We start from the raw sequence: 20841 nt of genomic DNA, 5'->3' as shown, positions 1-20841 counted from the left end.
TCATGTGTGCTTGGCCTTTTCTGGACCTCTGGAAGACCTCAGGTATTGTCAAAGTCAGAACCAGAAATGGCCTAAGTCATCAATCCCTGGATTATTATGAACAGAACCATTTTGTTCAGGACTGTAATGATCCTGGAAAATTGATTGTTGTAGCCATTCCCAAGACAGTGCTGGCCAGGGACAACCTACTGCAGGGAAGGTGGAAATGTGACTCGCCTGAGGAGATGCTTCTCTACTTGTTGTTTTCACATTCTAGCAGTACCCCAAAGTCTCATGTGAGGAAGAATAGGCCTCTAAGTGGCCCTTGGTGGCAGGAGGCCCTTATGGCATTGTGGGTGTGCACTCAGAAAGGATGGTGAGACACCACCCATTTGGTTTCCTGTTTTGAGATGAGATCTTACATGTTCTTCATTCAAGATGGGCCTTATACTATGCCATTTGGACTTGAAGCCTTAAAATAGGAGCTAAACAACCTTTCTCCTTATAAAGCTTGCTGGCTTCACATAGTCTATCATAGTAATGAAAAGTGGGGAAAATGTAAACAAGTACTCTGTTGCCATTTGAGATATGGCTAATAACTTACTGAATTTCAAAGAAGTATGGTCACTGAATGAAAAATGTTAGGAGGATTGTCTAAAATTTGTTCCTAATTCTGGGTGGGATTTTGTTTATTTGTTTGTTTTGGGGCTAAGGAATGGGTCCAGAGCCTTGCACAAACTAAGTGCTTTACCACCTGAGTCATGTCCCCAGTCCATTAGATAATAGTTTTGAAGTTTTAAACGCTGGCTTTTTTCTCAGGAATATTTTTTCGGTACCATCATACTTTTTCAAAAAAATTTCAACATTTATACTAGTCAAATTAGGAATAATAACAAAAATTTCTAGTAAATTTTTATTTATTATAATGTCCACCTTTTCACAGCTTGAAAAAAAATTCCATGATATTAATTGATCTGTATGTTATTTTCTTTTAGAATGTCCCTTTTTTCATTGAAATAATTTCTAAACCACTCTATGTGTTCAACCTTCTGTTTAACACTCAGATATGGGTTTTTAGAAAGGCCACACGTCACCAGCTCCATGAAGTGGCGGATGGGACCTTGTTTTGGAAAACCTTCAAGGTACTTATCCAGAAATACATGCTCATGAAATTCTGAACCATCATCATCAAAACCTAGAAAACAAGACAAAAGAAGTCACATTATAATGTTGAATGTGAAGCCTAAATCACAGATTTAATATCAACAAGATAACATATAACATGAAGGCATAAACCTTGGAGGTAGACCTAGGTTTAATCACAAATTTAATAACTCTAATTTCTGGCAAATTAACTTCTCCAAGTGTTAAGTTTCCTTAGGAATAATATGAAGGTTAAAAACATAGGTTCTAGGTGTTTTTTTTAATAAAGATTAACTACAGACAAAAATGTCTAACCAAGCTGGGTGCCCATGGCTCACACCTGTAATCCTAGCTACTCAGGAGGTTGAGATCTGAGGATTGGGGTTCAAAGCCAGCCCAGGCAGGAAAGTTTGTGAGACTCTAATCTCCAATAAACCACCAGAAAACCGGAAGTGGCACTGTGGCTAAAGTGCTAGAGCACTTGCCTTGAGCTGAAGACCTGAGGGACAGCACCCAGGCCCAGAAGTCAAGCCCCACGACCAACAAAAAAAAAACCTCAAAAACAAAATATGTATCCCAAACTAAGCATCCAAAGTATAGAAGCATTAGTTGCTAATGAGATGTAATTTTTTATTCTTGGGAAAAACACAACCCAGGAAGTAAAATGTGAACAACAGGATGTATCACTGTGTCATTTTCTTTATTATGTCTCAAATGACACAGTGAGCCACTATAGACAAAACATCTTTCTCCAACAGCATCAAGTTTTGCATCAAAGTATGGAAGCTCCAGGTTACAAAGCCAGTCTCTCAAAGTATTCATAGGTTTCCAAGTTTGTACTGAGCAGTGATCTATGAGTTTCCTGTTTCCTTTGGATAAGCATTGTTTGAGGAGCTGGAATGAGACACCTTGCTTTACATAGTTAAAGACATTAACCCAAAAACATGTACGGCATATGTGGTACTTTTCAAAATTATCTTGTTAAAATTATGTCCCCCCACTGGGTGACACTGGCTCACACCTGTAATACTAGCTACTCAGGAGGCTCAAATCTGAGAATCATGTTCAAAGCTGGCCTGGGAAAAAAGTCCATGAGACTGTTATTTCCAATTAATCACTCAAAAACTGGAAGTGATACTGTGGCTCAAGTGTAGACCACTAGCCTTGACCACAAAGATGACCAGGGACAGTATCCAGACCCTTAAGTTTAAGTCTTGCAATTGACAAAAAATAAAATTTCCCAACTTGATTTAAACATCTCTTTTTTAGACCTTAAAACTGGGCTGGGAAGGTGGCTCAGTGGTAGAGTGCTTGCCTCGCATGCACGAGACCCTGGGTTTGATTCCTCAGCACCACATAAGCAGAAAAAGCCGGAAGTGGCACTGTGGTTCCAGTGGTATAGCACTAGCCTTGAGCTGAAGAGCTGAGGGACAGAGCCCAGGCCCAGAGTTCAGGCCCCATGACTGGCAAAAAAAAAAAAAAGACCTTAAAACTTCCTCAAAAGTCAAATTTTATCCACCATCATGCCCAGCTTTATTGATTGAGATGAGGCCTTACTAACTTATTGCTGGGGATGGCCTTGAGCTGCAATCCTCCAGAGTAGATGGGACTCTAGGTGTGAGCCACAGTGCCTAGCCCTCCCAACTTGCATTCAGCAGCTTACACAAGTACCTTGCATCACCTTAAGGCAATGGTTTTATGAAGTTAAAACACCACTATGAGAATCTAAGAGTTATAGCCAGGTGTCAGTGGCTTACACCTGTAATCTTAGCTACTCAGGAGGCTGAGATCTAAAGATTGTGGTTCAAAGCCAGCTCGGGCAGGGAAGTCTGTGAAACTCTTTATCTCCAATTACCCACCAGAAAACAGGAAGTGGAGCTGTGGCTCAAGTGATAGAGCAATTGCCTTGAACTGAACAACTCAGGATAGTACCCAAGCCCAGAGTTCAAGCCCCATGACTGACTGGAAAAAAATAAAAAAAGAAAAAAAAAGAAAAGAATCTAAGAGTTGCAACATTCTCCAAAATTGAACTATAATTTCAAATCTAATGCTGTATATATTAGAAAACACACCAAGAAACATCCCACTTGCAACTAGAAACTTTGATTTGTAATCCTTCATCCTTTTATCCTTAAATAAAACATTGTTGGGGTTTGAGGAATGGCTCAAGGGATAGAGCACTACTTAGCAAGCCTTGAGTTCTAGCCCCTGAGAGCAAAACAGCATTAATTTGCTGACATCATAAAGATATCTACAATGTTTTGAGACTCATAAATCTCTATATTGTAAAATGTAACATCTTTCAGAAATATCTACATGTTGGAAACATCTGAAGGTAGCACTTACCTGCCTCATTGTTGATTGGGAACTCCCATAACTTGCCCTCCTTGGTCCACTGGATCATCTCTTCAAACCCATTCTGAAAGGGCTGTTCATTTACTGTGGCTAACTGCTTCGCAAATTCTATCTCCCAAAGGGAAGGCGGTGTCTCTGTGTCAAAAAAAACTTTAAGTAAGCACAAGGCAACATAAATGTCTTTCTTCTTAAAGATGTTATCAACTTGGAAGTGAGAATCTATTTGTAAATCTTGATATTCCTAATTAAACAGTATACAATGAGAACTAAAATTGTAAAAGAAAAAAATATATAAAGACTACAATAATGGCAAATCTTAATTCTGGCTGTGTACGCATGGGCATGTGCAAGCACACGTGTGCATACATTTACGTGCTAGTACTGGTGCTTGGAACTTGGGACCTGGGTGCTATGCCTTAGCTTTTTTGCTCAAAGCTGGAGCTCTGCCACTTGAGCTACAGCTCCATTACTGACATTTTGCTGGTCAATGTGGAGGTAAGTTTCATGGACTTTCCCATCCAGGTTTGCTTCAAATTATCCTCAGATCTTAGTCTCTTGAGTAGCTAGGATTACAGGCATGAACCACTGGCACCCAACTGGAAACCTTAGCTTTCATAGCACTGCAATGCCAAGTACTTATTATTTTTTACTGGGAAGGAAAAACAATGCATTTTTATTTATGATTGTGAAATGTACCTTTTTTTTTTTTTAATCATGGGGCTTGAACTCAGGGCGTGGGCACTGTTCTGAGCTTTTTTGCTCAAGGTTAGTACTCTACCACTTTGAGCCACAGTGCCACTCCAGTTTTCTGATAGTTAATCGGAAAACAGAGTCTCACAGACTCTGCTGCCCAGGCTGGTTCTGAACCGTGATCCTCATATTTCAGCCTATTGAGTGAGTAGGATTATAGGTATGAACCACAGGTGCCCAGGTTGAATATCTTTTATAAATGTGATCCTGATGCTTATAGTCCAGAATGTTAATTTTTAGTCTGTCAAAATTTATCACTGATGTAATATTACTACTAAAGACCAAAGTAGTTAAGCTAACTGAACAACAAAAATACTAAAGGGCTGGGCAGTTATGGCTCACTCTTATAAATTCTAGCTACTCAAGAGGCTGAGATCTGAGGATCAAGGTTCAAAACCAGTCCAGGAAGATAAAAATCTCAGATTTTTGTCTTCCTGGACTGGTTTTGAACCTTGTTAAACAACACAAAGCAGAAAGTGAAGGTATGGCTCAATTGGTAGAACACCCACCTTGAGTGGAAAAGAATGAAGGAAAAGCTCAAGTACCAGCACAAGAAAAGGAAACAGAATCTAAGGGATACTGAATGCTGTGGTATATCAATCTAATTTTCATAACCAACTCTATGAGTAAGGTAATATAGTGGCTCTCTAGTACCATGTTACCATGCTACAAGCTTCATTATTTACTTTTGAAATTTAAGTCTTTTAGGAATGAGTCATATTCTCACCAGCCACATACATGGAAACTGAAAAAACAGTTCAGGGCCTGGGTACTGTCTCTAAGCTTTCTTTTGCTCAAGGCTAGTACTCTACCACTTGAGCCACAGTACTACTTCTGGCTTCTTCTGTTTATGTGGTAGTGAGGAATTGAACCCAGAGCTTCATGCATGCTGGGCAAGTACTCTACCACTAAGCCACATTCCCAGCCTGATAGTTTCTTAAGAAGTTAAGAATATACTTGCAAGCCGGGCACCAGTGGCTCATGCCTGTTATCCTAGCTATTCAGGAGGCTGAGATCTGAGGATTGTGGTTCAAAGCCAGCCCAGGCAGGAAAGTTCCTGAGACTTTTCTCTAATAAACCACCAGAAAACCAGAAGTGATGCTGTGGCTAGAGTGGTAGAGCACTCTCCTTGAACTAAAGAGCTCAAGGACAGCTCCCAGACCCCATGATTGACAAAAAAAAAAAAAAAAAAGAATATACTTGTGGTCCAACACAGGCATTTCACTCAGCATTTGCCCAAAGAGAAAAGATAACATATTCACACAAAAATTTATTAAAGTGGATTTTTTGGTCATGTGGGGGTTTTCTTAGTTTTTTTTTTTTTCGGGGGTCAGTCGTGGGGCCTGAACTCTGGGCCTGGGCACTGTCCCTCAGCTCTTCAGCTCAAGGCTAGCACTCTACCACTTGAGCCACAGCACCACTTCCAGCTTTTTCTGCTTATGTGGTGCTGAGGAATCGAACCTAGGACCTCATGCATGCAAAGCAAGCATGCTACCACTGAGCTACCATCCCAGCCCTTGTTGTTGTTCTAGACAGTCTTACTATACAGGTACAGTCTGGTCTCTAAATCCCAAGCCTCTCCAAGGGTGGAGTTAAAGTCATGTAGAACCATATTCTCACACTCTCTAGTCTAATAGGTTTGTATAATCAAGAACAAAAGACATTCTTGGGCTGGGAATGTAGCTTGGTGGTTGAGTGTTTGCATGTATGAAGCCCTGGGTTCGATTCCTCAGTTACACATAAACAGCAAAAGCTGGAAGTGGCACTGTGGCTCAAGTGGTAGAGTGCTGGCCTTGAGTGAAAGAAGTTGAGAGGCAGTGCCCAGCCCCTGAGTTCAAATCCCAAGACTGGCAAAAAAAAAAAAAAATATATATATATATTTTTTTTTAAAAGCCACACAAAATAGCTTATTAGACTAGAGTAATGTAGAGTAGAATGGTTACTACATAAATTTGTGTGCTATTTATAAAAGACATAAACTTCAGTTTCCTTGCTAGCTAATTTCAGTTTTAGAAAACTGAAGTTTGAAACTTTAAAAACTCGGCTGGCTCCTTCAAGAACCCAATGTCTCTTTTGTCTTGATGAGATGCCCACAGCAGCAGCCCTGGCAACAACCGCTCTTAGAGGCGGGCCTCCCTTCAGTTCTACTTCACAGCACTCCATGGACATGTATTTTATGGCTCATTTTGTTTGCAAAGGACTTAACATTATGATAACTATTTCTTATGATTTGTAAGTCACTTGAGTTTATTGAACAGGAGATGTTTATATTAGTCAGTGGTAATAAGATTAAATGAGCCAAAAGAGGCTTTCCCAGGACACCTAACTTCATGCACAACAGTATTATTTATACTTGCATAACAGTATTGTTTATACGGAGATCCAAAAACCAACCTCCATTCTTCACAAATGTATACTGTATAGAAGCTAGAAGCCACTTGTATTTCTCTATCAGGAAAACAAATTGAATGTTAAGCAAAGAACACTTCTCTTTTGGTCAGACTTGCAATAGAAACCAAAACTCCAAACCAAGTGCTGATGGCTCATGTCTGTAATCCTAGCTACTCAGGAAGCTGAGATCTAAGGATTCTGGTTTGAAATCAGCCCAGGCAGGAAACTCTGTGAGACTCTTATCTCCAATTAACCAGCAAAAAGCTAGAAGTGAAGTTGTGGCTCAAATGGTGGAGCACTAGCCTGGAGCAAAAAGCTCAGAGACAGCAAGCACCCAGGCCCTGAGCTCAAGGCCCTGGACCAGGACATACAACACAAAAATGCTCAGGGATAGCACCTAGGATCTAAGTTCAAGCCTTAAGACTGGAACCAAACAAAATAAAACACTACATACCTGCTACATTCCAACTGTTTTTCTTCCTATCTTCTGAGTAAGGCCTAACCATCTCACCATTACTTCTATAAATGCCATTTTCTCTTCAAAATAGTGAGCACTCCTAACCAGGAACCACAGTTTATTTATCATGATGTAAGAGCACAAAGGGTACACTCCAATGGCAGATGATTACTAATGTTCTAACCTAAATTACTACCGTAAATTACTAGTTCCTATGTACCTCTGGATGGTTCAGCTGGGAATCCTGACCTCCTGTGAGTCCACAGATTATAACATTTCCAGGTATGATCAGGATTAACAACCTCAACAGCTGCATTCCTAAACAGGCTATTCCCAACCACTACCCAATCACACCACCAAAAACATCTTTGAGAGACAGACATTTCTCCACTGGAGGAACAGTACTTTTAACAAACCTGCTTCAGATGCTTCTTCAGAAAATGTCTTTTCGTCAAAAATATTAAGTCTCTTTCCCACGAATAAATTTTTCTGAAGACTAAAAATTAAAATAAAATGTTTTAGTGATTATATTTATAAATTGTCAATAAACTGTTCATGAGAAAAAAATGATATAAAATAGTCTATACAGAAATTACTGATCCATATCAGACATTTAAGTTAAATTAGCCAAGTTTTTAGGACTCTTAACTTTATAAAAACAGGAACATAGCACCTTGAATTTTTGTTTCAGGATATAACAAATCAGTCATAAAGATTTAATTTGCAAATTCCCTCACTATTTAAGTAAGCTTAGTTTTCCGTGATTTTTATTTGATCCTTTTCATATCAAAGTTTCAGAGAACTTAGTACAGTGGAAAACTACAGATTTTGCTAAAATAGAAACTGATGAAGTCACCATTTGTCTTTAAGGGCAGAAAATTATGCAATGTTTAATTATAAGTTATAAAAGGCTGCACAGATAAATCTAAGCATTCTCTCTTTTTTTGGGGGGGGGTTTGGTCGTGGGGCCTGAACTCTGGGCCTGGGCGCTATCCCTCAGCTCAGTGGTAGAGTGCTTGCCTTGCATGCCTGAGGCCCTGGGTTCGATTCCTCAGCACCACATAAGCAAAAAGAAAAAAGCCGGAAGTGGCGCTGTGGCTCAAGTGGTAGAGCACTAGCCTTGAGCTGAAGAGCTGAGGGACAGCGCCCAAGCCCAGAGTTCAGGCCCCACGACCGGACCACCCCCCCCCCCAAAAAAAAAGTCAGAGTATCTTTCCCTTTGCAGGAAATGGTACAGAGGTGGGAAGACAAATGTACAGGCACCCACAATGCTCAGACAACCCATCGGCAATACCAGGTATAAGGTATGCAGCAAATCCTCAGCTAACGTAGAAACAAGCCAAACAAATGAAGCCCAATAGGCCGCAAAGCCTGAATACCTGTTTTTAAGATCAGCTGTGTTCTTCTTACCAAGATAATTCTCAGATTCTTCATCAAACTGAATCTGATGCTCCGGTCTTGTTCTAACTCTAGCTGTAGGTTTTCTGACAACTTTCATTTCTGATATTATGTTACTGAAACTGAAATAACAAAACACCAAGTATATTAGAAATCTTAGCTATGCAATAGTAAGGCACTTTTCTTAAACAGGAGACGAACAATTTAATACTCATTTCACTTTTATGCACTAACATAACATAAAAATATAAGTTAAAATATAATCATATCTATGTTCTTATCATCTACATAAGTAACAAATAAGATCTGTTCACTGTTGTATCTGTTAAAAACACAAAAGGGGCCTTTGACTAGCAGTGCAGATATCTAAATTTGTTCTTTACCTTCCTGAGATAACTTGGAACAAATGCCACTGAGGATGGCTGATTTAGATCACATCCTAAACAAAGCATTGGCACTGCTTTCTGGTCTTTGGTCAGCTAAGTAAAAGGTGCGGTGTGGAAACAGCCCAGCTCCACACGAAGAGAAGGGAAGGAAACAGGTCTATAGTCAACAGTGCATAACTAGAAACTATTTTCTCACATAAACTATTTTGTTATTAGCTCCTTTATTTACTTATTTTTTTGTGTCAGTCCTGGGGCTTGAACTCAGGGCCTGACTACCGTCCATGAATTTTTATTTATTTTCTGCTGGTGCTCTACCACTTGAGGAACAGCTTTACTTCTGGCTATTTGGGTGGTTAATTGCAGGTAAGAGTATCATGAATTTTCCTGCCGAGGTTGGCTTCCAACTGTGATCCTCAGAACTTAGCCTCATGAGTAGCTAGGATTACAGGTATGAGCAACCGGTGCCTGGCTTGCTTATTTTAATACCATTACTCTGAACTTTTTTAAGGGGCTAGAAGCTTCATAACTTCCTAAAATAAAAGTAGAGTCATAGTCATTGAGTTGGTTTCTTAATCCTATATCTTACTTAATATAGAGGTTTAAAAAAAACTGCTAAACGTGTTTCTGGGGCATTTCAGATATAAAATACAAATGCAACACATATCGCTCACCAGCTATGTGAAAAGGGCCTACTTTAGGTTTAACCATTACTGTCACAACTATGTGAACCACTGACCTAATTTTACATTTCTCTCCAGCTTTCTGTGTCCTTGTGTCTGCCTCATGCTGCTGGAGCTGCCGGAGCAGCTCTGACTTGGTCATCTTCTTGTCAAAGGGAAGGGACTCTGCAACAGCAGATGCAGCTGCCACCAACTCCGGATTCAGGGACTTGCTTCTGGAAAAGAAAATGAAGAAATAGGAAATAAAGAAGAGGGATGATGCTTATGTGCCTAGTTTAGTGACAAGTAAAATGAAGTGGGGAGGATATCTTGGGACAATTTCTGAAGGCAGGGACTACAAGTGTATGCTTCCATACCCAGCTTTAGACATGGGTTTTAGATATACTTTGAAACATTAAAGTGTAAATGAATATACTCCTGAAGCACATGAACAAACCTGAAAATGACATATTTTTTTAGCCAAGAATTGCAATTTAATAAGATACAAATGAACGTCTAATTACACTTAGATTTCTATAGGATCTGTTACCTACTTTGCAATTAAAGTTTCCAAATTATTATTTGTGTGTGTGTGTGTATGTGTGTGTTTTTGTCAGTCATGGGGCCTGAACTCTGGGCCTGGGCACTGTCCCTCAGCTCTTCAGCTCAAGGCTAGCACTCTACCATTTGAGCCACAGCTCCACTTCCAGCTTATTCCTGCTTATGTGGTGCTGAGGAATGGAACCCAGGGCCTCATGCATGCGAGACAAACACTCGACCACTGAGCCACCTTCCCAGCCCCAAATTATTTTTTAAAATAGAGGATAACTCAAAAATTTGCATGTCACCCTTGCACAGGAGCCTGCTAACTTTCTCTGTATCATTATAGTTGTTGGGTTTTTTTTTGGGGGGGGGTCCTGGGGTTTGAACTCAGGGTCTAGGTGCAGTCCCTGAGCTCTTTTGCTAAAGGTTAATTGGAGATTAGAGTCTCACAGTACTTTTCTGCCTGCTAGCTTTGAACTGCAGTTCTCAGATCTCAACCTATTGAGTAGCTAGAATTAAAGGCGTGAGCCACCAGCACCCAGCTATTGTTCCACTTTTAGTACTGTGCTACCTGAATGAAGACTAGAGTCTCCAAATTCTTAAAACTGCTGGATAAAGATTAGACGGACTTTATCAGGACTTTAATCTGATCTTTTGGAAGATCAGAAAAGAAAAATAGAAATGTGGGGGGAAATATAACAATGAGTCAAAGAAAGTTCTACTTTCAAAACTCTTGATCTACGAATACTGCTTAAACCTCACCCATGTCACTGTATGTATTCCTTTCATAACTTCCTTAAACCTCACCCATGTCACTGTATTCCTTTCATAACTTCCTAACTTCATTTTCACATTTTAAGGTGGAAGTTTTGACTCCAGTATGCAAGATAGGCAGGCAAGTACTCAGTCTAGAACCCTGCACGGCCTCAGGGTTTGCAATTTGAGATGGCCCAATAAAAATCATGGGAGAGATTCTGTTATTGAAAATAATTAACTTTTATATAAGTCTGTGCAAGAAGCACAGATTAGAACCTTTATCATTTTAACTATCTATTCTCCAGTATTTCAGATTATTTTACAAATACTTGTACCTTTCATCCCTTTATACTATCTGAATTTCTTCAAAATAAACCATGACATACAACTTCAGGAAAGGAAATCTCATTGTGTAAAGCTTTTGGCAAGCAACTTGGTGACATTAAAATTTGTAAATACATGCCCATATCGTAACCCAATAATCCCACTTTTTTTTTTCTTTTTGTAGTTTGTGGGGTTTGAACTCTGGGCCTGGGTGTTGTCCCTCAGCTCTTTAGCTCAAGGCGAGCACTCTACCACTTGAACTATAGCACCACTTCCAGTTTTCTAGTGGTTTATTGGAGGTAGGACTCTCACGGTCTTTCCTGCCTGTGCTGGCTTTGAACTGCAATCCTCAGATCTCAGCCTCCTAAGTAGCTAAGATTACAGGCATGAGCCACTGGCGCCCAGTCCAGTAATCTCACTTCTTAGGAATTTTGTCTTAAGAAAAGAATATGGAATTTGAGCAAAACAGCATACTTTGCACTCAGGACATAAGCCATTCTACTTCTGTCCAGAAATAATCTTAGAATCTGTCCATATTATTCCTAAAATGTTAATCAGAGCTTTTCCTTAATCATCCTTAAAAATAGCACTCTCCAGTTCCATCTTTGTTGTTCTTCATCTGTTTATCTGACATAGTACATCCAGGCATAAGTATATCCCCCTTTTCCACATTACTTCTTACTACTTCTTCACCGGTTTTTGTTGTTTTGTTTTGAGAAAAAAAAAAAAGTCTGGCCTATAACTTGCTATGTAGTTTGGGTGGTTTCAGATTCTCAATCCTTTCCAGTCTCCCAGGTGATGGGATTACAGGTGTGTGCTACCCCCTGGCTTCTCCCATGTTAAGTTAGGAAGCACAGACTATGTTTTGTTCAGTGTTGTATCTCCAGGACTTTGGACTCTGACTGAGATATAATGTCAAAGAAAATTTGCTGATGAAACAATGTTAATTGTAGCACTTATACCAGCAATCTAAGGAGCGAATCAAGTAACAGTGAGTCTCCTTTCTTACTGGTTGTTTAGGGCAGGTAGTTTCTTCATTAGGAGAAAATGAAAGCAGAAATTTTGGTCGTGCTACATCCACTCAACACTCAGCTCTCCAAGGCTGTCCCAGCCATACCTGACCCAGGCTGTTAGGAAGATAAAAGACCTACAGCAGCTGGTACAACAGCCTCTCAGGGTGTCCTCTCAGCAAATGTCCTTGTAGCACTCATACAGGTGACATTTTTCACAGTCATGCGAGAGTAGAGACAGAGGGCTGCTCCATGCAAGCCAGGAGGCCCCATTATAGTGGACAGTTCTTACATCAAAGCCACAAGCGATTTCTAGGGTTCCTTCAGTGGTCTGGGGCAAGTCTTAATATGGTGCCCTCTATGGGTCAATTTTGTGCTGACCACACTGCCTATAATCCAGCTGGTTTTCTATGGTTATCAGGTGTGATGTGTTTAGTTTTTGGGAAGTAAAGAGAGCAACATTTTCAGTGCCATACTGGCACCCATATTTCTCTTCTCAGTTCCCTGAGGGAACAGAATGGACAGAATGGGAGAGAAGGGACATTCCATATCTTGTGAGGCTGGACCAAACATGGAATTCAGTACTCCCTATTTGAATGAACTCACTGCCTTCCACCCAACTATGCATTCCAGGGGAGCTTTTTTTTTTTTTTTTTTTTTAAACTATCGAGGGCCTGAACTCTGGGCCCAGGCGCTGTCTCTCAGCTCTTCAGCTCAAGGGTAGCACTCTCCCACAATACCACTTCCGGCTTTTTTCAGCTTATGTGGTGCTGAGGAATGGAATCCAGGGCCTTATGCATGCAAGGCAAGCGCTCTACCACTTAGGCAACTTCCCAGCCCCTAGCGGAACTTCTGATAGAAAGTAAAAAGTAAGAAGTTCCAAAAAATGTTAAATCATTTTGGAACACAAGAACCTCCAGTATGTCTTCCGGTAAACGGGCAGTGATAGAGATCCCAAAGTTACAAACCTTATTACTTGAATGGATGACATTGTCTATTTACAAAGAATATTTTACATTCCACTAAAATAAAAAACTACTTAAGCTGTAATACAACACTATTGCTGACTGCACTCAGAATCAGATAAGTTAGATATGTTGATAAGCACTATTATAGTGCACTGGAAAAAAAGAAAGCATAGAAGAAAGAAAACATGAATTCCTGATTAAAGAAAGTTATATACCAGGTGCCGGTGGCTTATACCTGTAATCCTAGCTACTCAGGAGGCTGAGATCTGAGGATCACGGTTCAAAGCCAGCCTGAGCAGGAGAGTCCCTGAGACTCTTATCTGCAATTTTCCACCAGAAAACCGGAAGTGGCACTCTGGCTTAAGTGGTAGAATGCTCATCTTGAGCTGAAGAGCTCAGGGATAGTGCCCATGCCTAGAGTTCAAGCCCCATGACTGACAAAAAAAAAAAAAAATCATATAAAACAGTTGTAATCAGGCTGGGAATGAAGGTGGCTCAGTGGCAGAGTGCTTGCCTTGCATGCATGAAGCCCTGGGTTTGATTCCTCAGCACTATATAAACAGAAAAAGCCAGAAGTGGCGCTGTGGCTCAAGTGGGAGAGCGCTACCCTTGAGCTGAAGAGCTGAGGGACAGTGTCCAGGCCCAGAGTTCAGGCCCCACAACCGACAAAAACAAAAACAACAACAACAACAACAAACAGTTGTAATCAACATGCTGAACTCTACTCCAGAAGCAATGTTTTTTACTTTTTAAGACAAAGTAACCCAGGCAAGCCTCAAACTTATGATCTTGCTACCTTAGCCTCCAATGGACTGGATTAGGTATGCACCACTGTGCTCAGCTCTGAAGGATGGGAGGGGCAGGATAGGTTATGAACTCAGGGTTTGGTACTTGCTAGCAAGTCTCTCTACTATTCAAGCCACACCTTCAGTCTTTTTGCACTCTGGTTTTGAGATAGAGTCTCATTTTTTGACCAGACCAGCCTGGACCATGATCCCCTTCTTATGCTATCCACATAGTTGGGATGACAGATGTGTCACTGCACCCAGCTGTTGGTGGAGATGGTGGTCTCAGAAACATTTTACTTGAGCTGGCCTCAAATGACCATCCTCCTGATCTCCATCTCTTGAGTAGCCAGCCACCAGTGCCTGGCTGGAAGGAATACTGAAAAAGAAAATGTTAAAGAAGTCTTTTCCTGTCATAATGAGACCTTCAAACCAAGATGTGCATGACACAGTTAACAGTTTAAAGGGGCAACTAAATAGCATAAGAAAACGTTAGAGGGGCTGGGGATGTGGTTTAGTGGTAGAGTACTTGCCTAGCATGCATAAAGCCCTGGATTTGATTCCTCAGACCACACAAACAGCAAAAGCTGGAAGTGACACTGTGGCTCAAGTGGTAGAGCAGAGAGGCTCAGGGACAGAGCCTAGGCCCTGAGTTCAAGCCCTGGGACCAACCAAAAAAAGAATGTTAGAATCCTCAGATAATTTCTCTAGATTCTATACAGATGACCTGTTATGACATAAATATGAAATGATAGCACTCAAGTAATCACTAGTTATCTGTTGATAAGCTGATTACCTTTCACTAATTCAATACCTATCAAGTATTCTAAACATTTTTTACTAAAAGAAAAGGCTTATTGATGCTTCAAAAACCCTTTCAAAGAATATTCAGGAAACTCTACTTCACTGTTGGTGGGAGTTTAAACTTGTTCAACCGCTCTGGAAAACAGTATGGAGGTTCCTCAAAAGACTACACATAGAGCTCCCCTATGACCCAGCAATCTCACTTCTAGGCATTTACCCCAATGATCACAAAAAGGCCATACTAAAGCTACCAGCACAACTATGTTTATTGCAGCATTATTCACCATAGCTAAGATATGGAACCAACCCAGATGCCCCTCACATACACAATGGAATTCACTTCCATTAGAAAGAATGACACTGCCCTAATTGCTAAGAAATGAAAAGACTTGGGAAAAAATTATATTAAGTGAAGTAAGCTAAACCCAAAGAAATATAGGTCCCATGGTTGTCCTTATTTGCAATAATTAGTGTATGTCTAAGATAAGCAGAAACGCTTAAAAGCTATGTACATATGACCATATAAGATGATGCTAAGCCAGGTGCTGGTGGCTCATGCCTGTAATCCTAACTACTCAGGAGGCTGAGATCTGAGGATCTCGGTTCAAAGCCAGCCAGGGCAGGAGAGACAGTGAGACTCCTATCTCCAATAAACCACCAGAAAACCGGAAGTGGCGCTGTAGCTCAAGTGGTAGAGTGCTCGTCTTGAGCTGAAGAGCTGAGGGACAGCGCCCAGGCCCAGAGTTCAAGCCCCACGACCGACCAAAAAAAAAAAAAAGATGATGCTAAGCAAAATGAACCCCAAGATATGGACCCAAGAGGTTTTTCTTTGTTGTTGCTGGTTTTTTTTCTTTGCTGGTCGTGGGGCCTGAACTCTGGGCCTGGGCCCTGTCCCTCAGCTCTTCAGCTCAAGGCTAGTGCTCTAGCACTTGAGCCACAGTGCCACTTCCAGCTTTTTCTGCTTATGTGGTGCTGAGGAATTGAACCCAGGGCCTCATGCACAGAAGGCAAGCACTCTACCACTGAGCCACCTTCCCAGCCCTGTTGTTGCTGTTTTTAATGTACTATGTGATTTTTTTTTAAATGTTCTTCCTCCTATGGTATATATCTGCTGTCACTGTATTTTGTCATCCATTTAGGTACACTGCGTCTTGTATATGCATTTGTCTAATTTGGTGAGGGGAAGGGGAATAAAAAAATGTTGAAACAAGGACATAGGACGATTGCAACAATGAGACTCACAAGACACTATGAACTTTACAACTTTGGCGGGGCGGGTGAAGGGACGGGGTAGAAGAAAAACAAAGGAGGGGGTAACACTGCTTGACAAGAAATGTACTTATCACCTTACTGATGTTAACTGTAACCCCTCTGTACAGTATCTTGGTAAGAAAATAAAATTTAAAAAAATTCAAGTTGTAATTTCATTTACCTCTCCACTGAAGCATCTTCTGTAGGTCTTTGGAGCTTTCTAACTGTAGTGTCTAAACTTTTATGAGGTTTCCTGCTGGGTGGCTTTGTTGTTTTAACATGCACTGTCTTCAGTTCAACTTTCATGTCCTTGATAATGCCTAGCAAGTCTTTTTTGATGTTCTCCTTGATTTTGTCTTTGCTCTCTGAAGTCTTAGACGTCTCACTGGTGGAAGCAGACTTATCTTTCTTGCTACAGATCATGCTGCTAGTCCCCAAATATCTCTGAATATTTTCTGTCCTAGAAAGATGGATTAGAGGGGAAAAATGAGGAGGACAATATAAAACAATACAGCAATACCTGAAAAAAAATTTAATTTACAAAATTTTAGTTCAAACACTTTCCATTTTTAAATGCTTTTGATTACTGACTATAACATAAGCAATTTGCCATAGGTTAGCATATATTATACCTCTAGCTTTGTGAACACAACGTACATCTATGTATTTTTTCTCATACCCATATCAGATCTGTGAAATAGGCATTATCCTCATGTCACAGAAAAGGAAGTGACTTATCTGTGGTCATGTAGCTCAGAATTCCTGAGGCCTAAGCCACATAGTATACCACAAATAGGTACAGGTGCACTGATATACTAGCCTCCTGGGACTAATGATACTTCTAAGATTGTTGCCTCCTTCCACTTACCCCAGAGTTCAATACAAACATCAGGGGGCTGGGAAGGTGGCTGAGTGGTAGAGCACTTGCCTTGCATGCATGAGGCCTTGGGTTCGATTCCTCAGCACCACATAAGCAAAAAGAAAAAAGCCGGAAGTGTGTGGCTCAAGTGGTAGAGCGTGAGCTGAAAGGGACAGAGTTCAGGCCCCATGACCGGACCCCCGCTGCCCACCCCCCCGCCAAAAAAAAATACAAACATCATTTTCTATGTGTTTGATGACATAGAAGAGTTAGAAAACAGTGACATAAGTGATTTATTATTCTCAAATTCAAATATGAAATATGACTCCAAGTCCTGGCTCTCATACTTATCTATAAAATGTCATAGTCAAATAGTATGAAAATAAAATTTCTATAATGAAGAATACTTACAGACATTCCTGGGTGTTATTATAATGACCTTTCTTATTGAAGAATATGCTATTAACCAACCACTATTTGTAATGTTAGAAGAAAAATTCTGGAGACCAATTAAATTTAGTAGACTTTAAGCAAAGCAGAACAAAACAAAACCAATTCACAAAGTGGGAAACTCCCAGAACCAGAGCAGGTTCTGAAAACAGATAGCTTTTATAGAGGAAAGGCCGTCAGGTACAAGAAACAACCTAACTGACTATAGCAAAGTCCATCAGTCAAGTGGTTACAACTTAATTAGCTTACAGCTTAATTAGTTAATTGATTACAACATGCCTCCTGTAACCAACTGAAGCTCAATTACTGTAACTAAGCTCTCTAGGTTATTAGTTACAGTGATTCAACAGGAGGCCTATTGGGTTTTCTGCTCAAAGCCACAGCCTTCTGTACATTTTACAGGAAACGATGCCAAAGTGAATCAGAAAAGAGAATATTCAGTAGCTACAGACGTCCCTCCATTTTCATTACGTACCCTTACAAAAAGTAACACAAATGATTACATCTGTTTCAGACCCAGCCAAAAATATCCTCCCATTCCCCAATCTGTGATATAAAATCTAGGGCCTCACACTTATTTCCTACATTCATTCATTTACTCGTTAGCAGTAATGGAGTTGATACTCTGGGTCTCTGGCTTGCTAGGCAAACTACTTGAGCCATTTCTTACTTTTAAACAATCCAAATATCTACTCTGATTCCACATTTGGCATTGCCACTTTAACTTTAAAAACTAATGAGCATGTTAGTTTCATAATGCAGGAATAATGTATATTTTTTTAAGACGTCACTGAATATAGCAAGTATTTATTCTGTGCCTGGTACCATATCAGGTGTTGACGACATAAACTAGTAATAAGAACTAAAAATGTGGGGCTGGGAAGGTGGCTCAGTGGTAGATCGCTTGCCTTGCATGCATGAGGCCCTGGGTTCGATTCCTCAGCACCACATAAGCAAAAAGAAAAAAAGCCGGAAGTGGCACTGTGGCTCAAGTGGTAGAGTGCTAGCCTTGAGCTGAAGAGTTGAGGGGCAGTGCGAGGCCCAGAGTTCAGGCCCCACGACCGGACAAAAAAAAAAAAAAGAACTAAAAATGTAAGGTGGAACCTGAGATCTAATTTCCTAATTTTTTAAAGTAATTTAAAAAAAATTTTTAAGTAATTGTACAAGTGGTTTCAGTTCAATATGTCCTATTATAATTACAATGTATCTTGAACAATATCACACCTTTCATTGTTCCCCCATCTTTTCCAATCCCAACCATACCCTCTTTAACCTCACCTGACCATTGCTTTTCCTAATCATCAGGTGAAGTCTCCTTTCACTGCCATGAGTTTGGCAATCAGCAAAAAAAGTGTGGACAATTACCTGTCCATTGTGTAATAAGTTAGGAACTACACATGAACAAAATAGTGACAAGAATTATCCAGGGAAATGATATTTGTTCTTGAGATGTGTATAACTGAAAAGCATCTCTTGACCAGGCAACTAGGATTAGGTAGGTATTTGACTGCAAACCTCCTCATCAAATAAAGTAAAAACAGGGGTTATACCATGGGGAAGGAACAAAAAAAAAAAATAAAATCACATGGTACCTTATAAATATGTTAGAAACAATAGCAAGAAAGAAAAAACCACTTGTGTCCTTATCTTGGGGTTCATTTCGCTTAACATCATCTTATCTTTTCTGCTTGTCTCAAATATATACTAGTTATTGCAAATAAGGGAAACCATGGGACCTATGTTTCTTTGAGCCTGGCTTACTTCACTTAATATAGGGAAAAAACAAATTGTTTAAATAGGGATACAGGTGGACCCAATGAGATGTACAAGATGTTATGTGGAAAAATAAACTTTACAATTTAGGCAAGCTGGGGGGGATGTAGTTGTGGAGATGGGAGGGAAGGGATGGTAGGGGAAAAACAAAGGAGGAGGCAACAATCCTTGATAAGAAATGTACTCATTACCTTGCTTATGTGATTGTAACCCCTCTGTACAGTATTTTCACAATAAAAAAAAACTTAAAAAACCCAACTCCTCTTCCTGTGAAAAGACACCCACCAGTCTGTCATCACTCATCACGTATAGAATAGGTCTCCTAAATTAGCAAGATAGGCTTTGGACAAGCATCCTCTACTTTCTTGATTAACAAGCTTCTTTTTTTTCTTGGCGGGGAGGAGGGGGGATAAAATGAACTCCCTTCTCTCAACACCCGTCTCTTGACTTAATTGGTCTGAAGTACAGTGAGCAGCCAGATTTGGGTACAGTAACAATGATCGTACCTTTAGGCAGACCACAGCACTTCTTCTCAAAACTAATGTATAGAGGCATTTTCCACTACTTGCTAGAATATAGTCTTTTTTATTTTTCGGTGACCGTATTGGGGCCTGAACTTACGGCCTAGACGCTGTCCCTTAAGCTTTTTTTTTTTCTTTCTTTCTTCTTTTTCTCAAGGCTATCATTCTACCACCTGAGCCACATCTCCACGTTTAGCTTTTTGGGAGTTCACCGGAGTTTTTTGTTTTTTTTTTTTAAAGGTCTCACGGACTTTGCTGCGCGGCCTGGCTTTGGTGAGCCACGATTGTCGGCGCTCAGCCTCCGGAGTGGGAGGGATGACAGGTGTGCGCCAGCGGCTCCTGGCTGAAGTAGGTTTTTCCTCGTCATCATGCGCGTACAGGAAAGAATGAAGGAGGGAGGAGGGAGACCATCAAAATAACCTTCCGGCTGCGGAGCCTGACTAACTGGAGAAAAGCCGCGCGCGGGAAGAAACCCCGCAAGGGTGGGACCGCAGACCACCAGGCCGCGGGCCCCGCGCGCCGGGACCTGGGCCCAGTCACCGGTCCTCTCCAGGACGACCTCCCTTCCCTCACCCGGACGCCGCCGTGCCTCCTAAGGTCCTGCTCGGCCGACGCGGGGAGTCCGAGAAGGGTCACCCCGCGCACCCGACCAGGCCGCGGTGGCCTGCACACCTGCGGGCCCGCACCGCCGCAAGGCGCTACCTGGATGTTCCCGGCGGGGCGGCGAGCGGCGCCATCGAAGCGGCCGGAGTCTCGGGGGTGGCGGGGCTTGGAGCGAGGCGGGAGAAGGGGAGCAGAGGCCGGCACGCAGACACCCGCCGGAGCATCGCGGATAAACCACAGGGACTTGCAAGGACAACCGGAACAGGTGGTCCGTCCGCCAAATTTGTCCCCCTCATCCCCACTCCCCGCCCCACGCTAGCTTCCGTTCTGTCCCTGGTTCGTTCCTGTCCGTTCATAGCCCGGAGCACAACAAAGGTCGGAAACTGTGTTCCGGGCCCCTGCTTGGCCCCCCCGGAGGCGGCTCCTGATGCTAGGGCCAGGAAAAGGGCACAGACTGACAGGGACTTGTTTTCCTGGACAAAGGATCCGCAAAGGTTATACTCTGAAATGGATCCATGGCCACCGAAGATTTTTTCCTTCCTTCCTTCCTTCCTTCCTTCCTTCCTTCCTTCCCTCCTTCCTTCCTTCCCTCCTTTCTCTTTCACAAATACACAATTTTATTTGCTATGTTCAGTGGAAAAGTTGCCATTCCACAAAGCAGCAAAAGAATACAATG

The 20841-nt window shown here is 41.3% G+C and overlaps 1 protein-coding gene and 1 pseudogene across 2 annotated transcripts; both read right to left on the bottom strand.

Moving 5' to 3' along the window:
• Positions 1-878: 878 nt before the first annotated feature.
• On the bottom strand, positions 879-20438 carry LOC138817887 (small ribosomal subunit protein mS31-like). 2 transcript variants are annotated; one of them, XM_070008654.1, is made up of 7 exons: positions 20265-20438; positions 16141-16419; positions 9596-9754; positions 8455-8595; positions 7492-7571; positions 3469-3612; positions 879-1174 (listed from the first exon to the last, which is right to left on the bottom strand). In XM_070008654.1, exons 1-7 carry the CDS (start codon positions 20387-20389, stop codon positions 945-947), a joined length of 1158 nt encoding a protein of 385 aa, XP_069864755.1. In that variant the 5' UTR covers positions 20390-20438; the 3' UTR covers positions 879-944. The 2 variants fall into 2 exon arrangements, with proteins under 2 accessions (XP_069864755.1, XP_069864756.1); XM_070008655.1 differs by lacking the exon at positions 20265-20438 and adding an exon at positions 19814-19996.
• On the bottom strand, positions 10332-10413 carry LOC138817896 (U6 spliceosomal RNA; annotated as a pseudogene).
• Positions 20439-20841: the final 403 nt, after the last annotated feature.

The sequence above is a fragment of the Dipodomys merriami genome, unplaced genomic scaffold (assembly GCF_024711535.1).
Source record: "Dipodomys merriami isolate MVZ:Mamm:240054 unplaced genomic scaffold, mDipMer1.0.p SCAF_700, whole genome shotgun sequence".
Lineage (NCBI taxonomy): Eukaryota > Metazoa > Chordata > Mammalia > Rodentia > Heteromyidae > Dipodomys > Dipodomys merriami.
The sequence above is the reverse complement of the archived record's forward strand: the minus strand, read 5'-3'. Positions and strand labels throughout refer to the sequence as shown.

Bases quoted from the DNA above. Each gene is read 5' to 3' on its own strand.
- LOC138817887 (XM_070008654.1), bottom strand. From the start codon at position 20,389: ATGCTCCGGCGGGTGTCTGCGTGCCGGCCTCTGCTCCCCTTCTCCCGC. The intron at 16,420-20,264 runs GTAGCGCCTTGC...CCATCTTTCTAG, and splicing joins GCCCCGCCGGGAACATCCAG to GACAGAAAATATTCAGAGAT. The intron at 1,175-3,468 runs GTAAGTGCTACC...CTTGTTTTCTAG, and splicing joins CCCAATCAACAATGAGGCAG to GTTTTGATGATGATGGTTCA.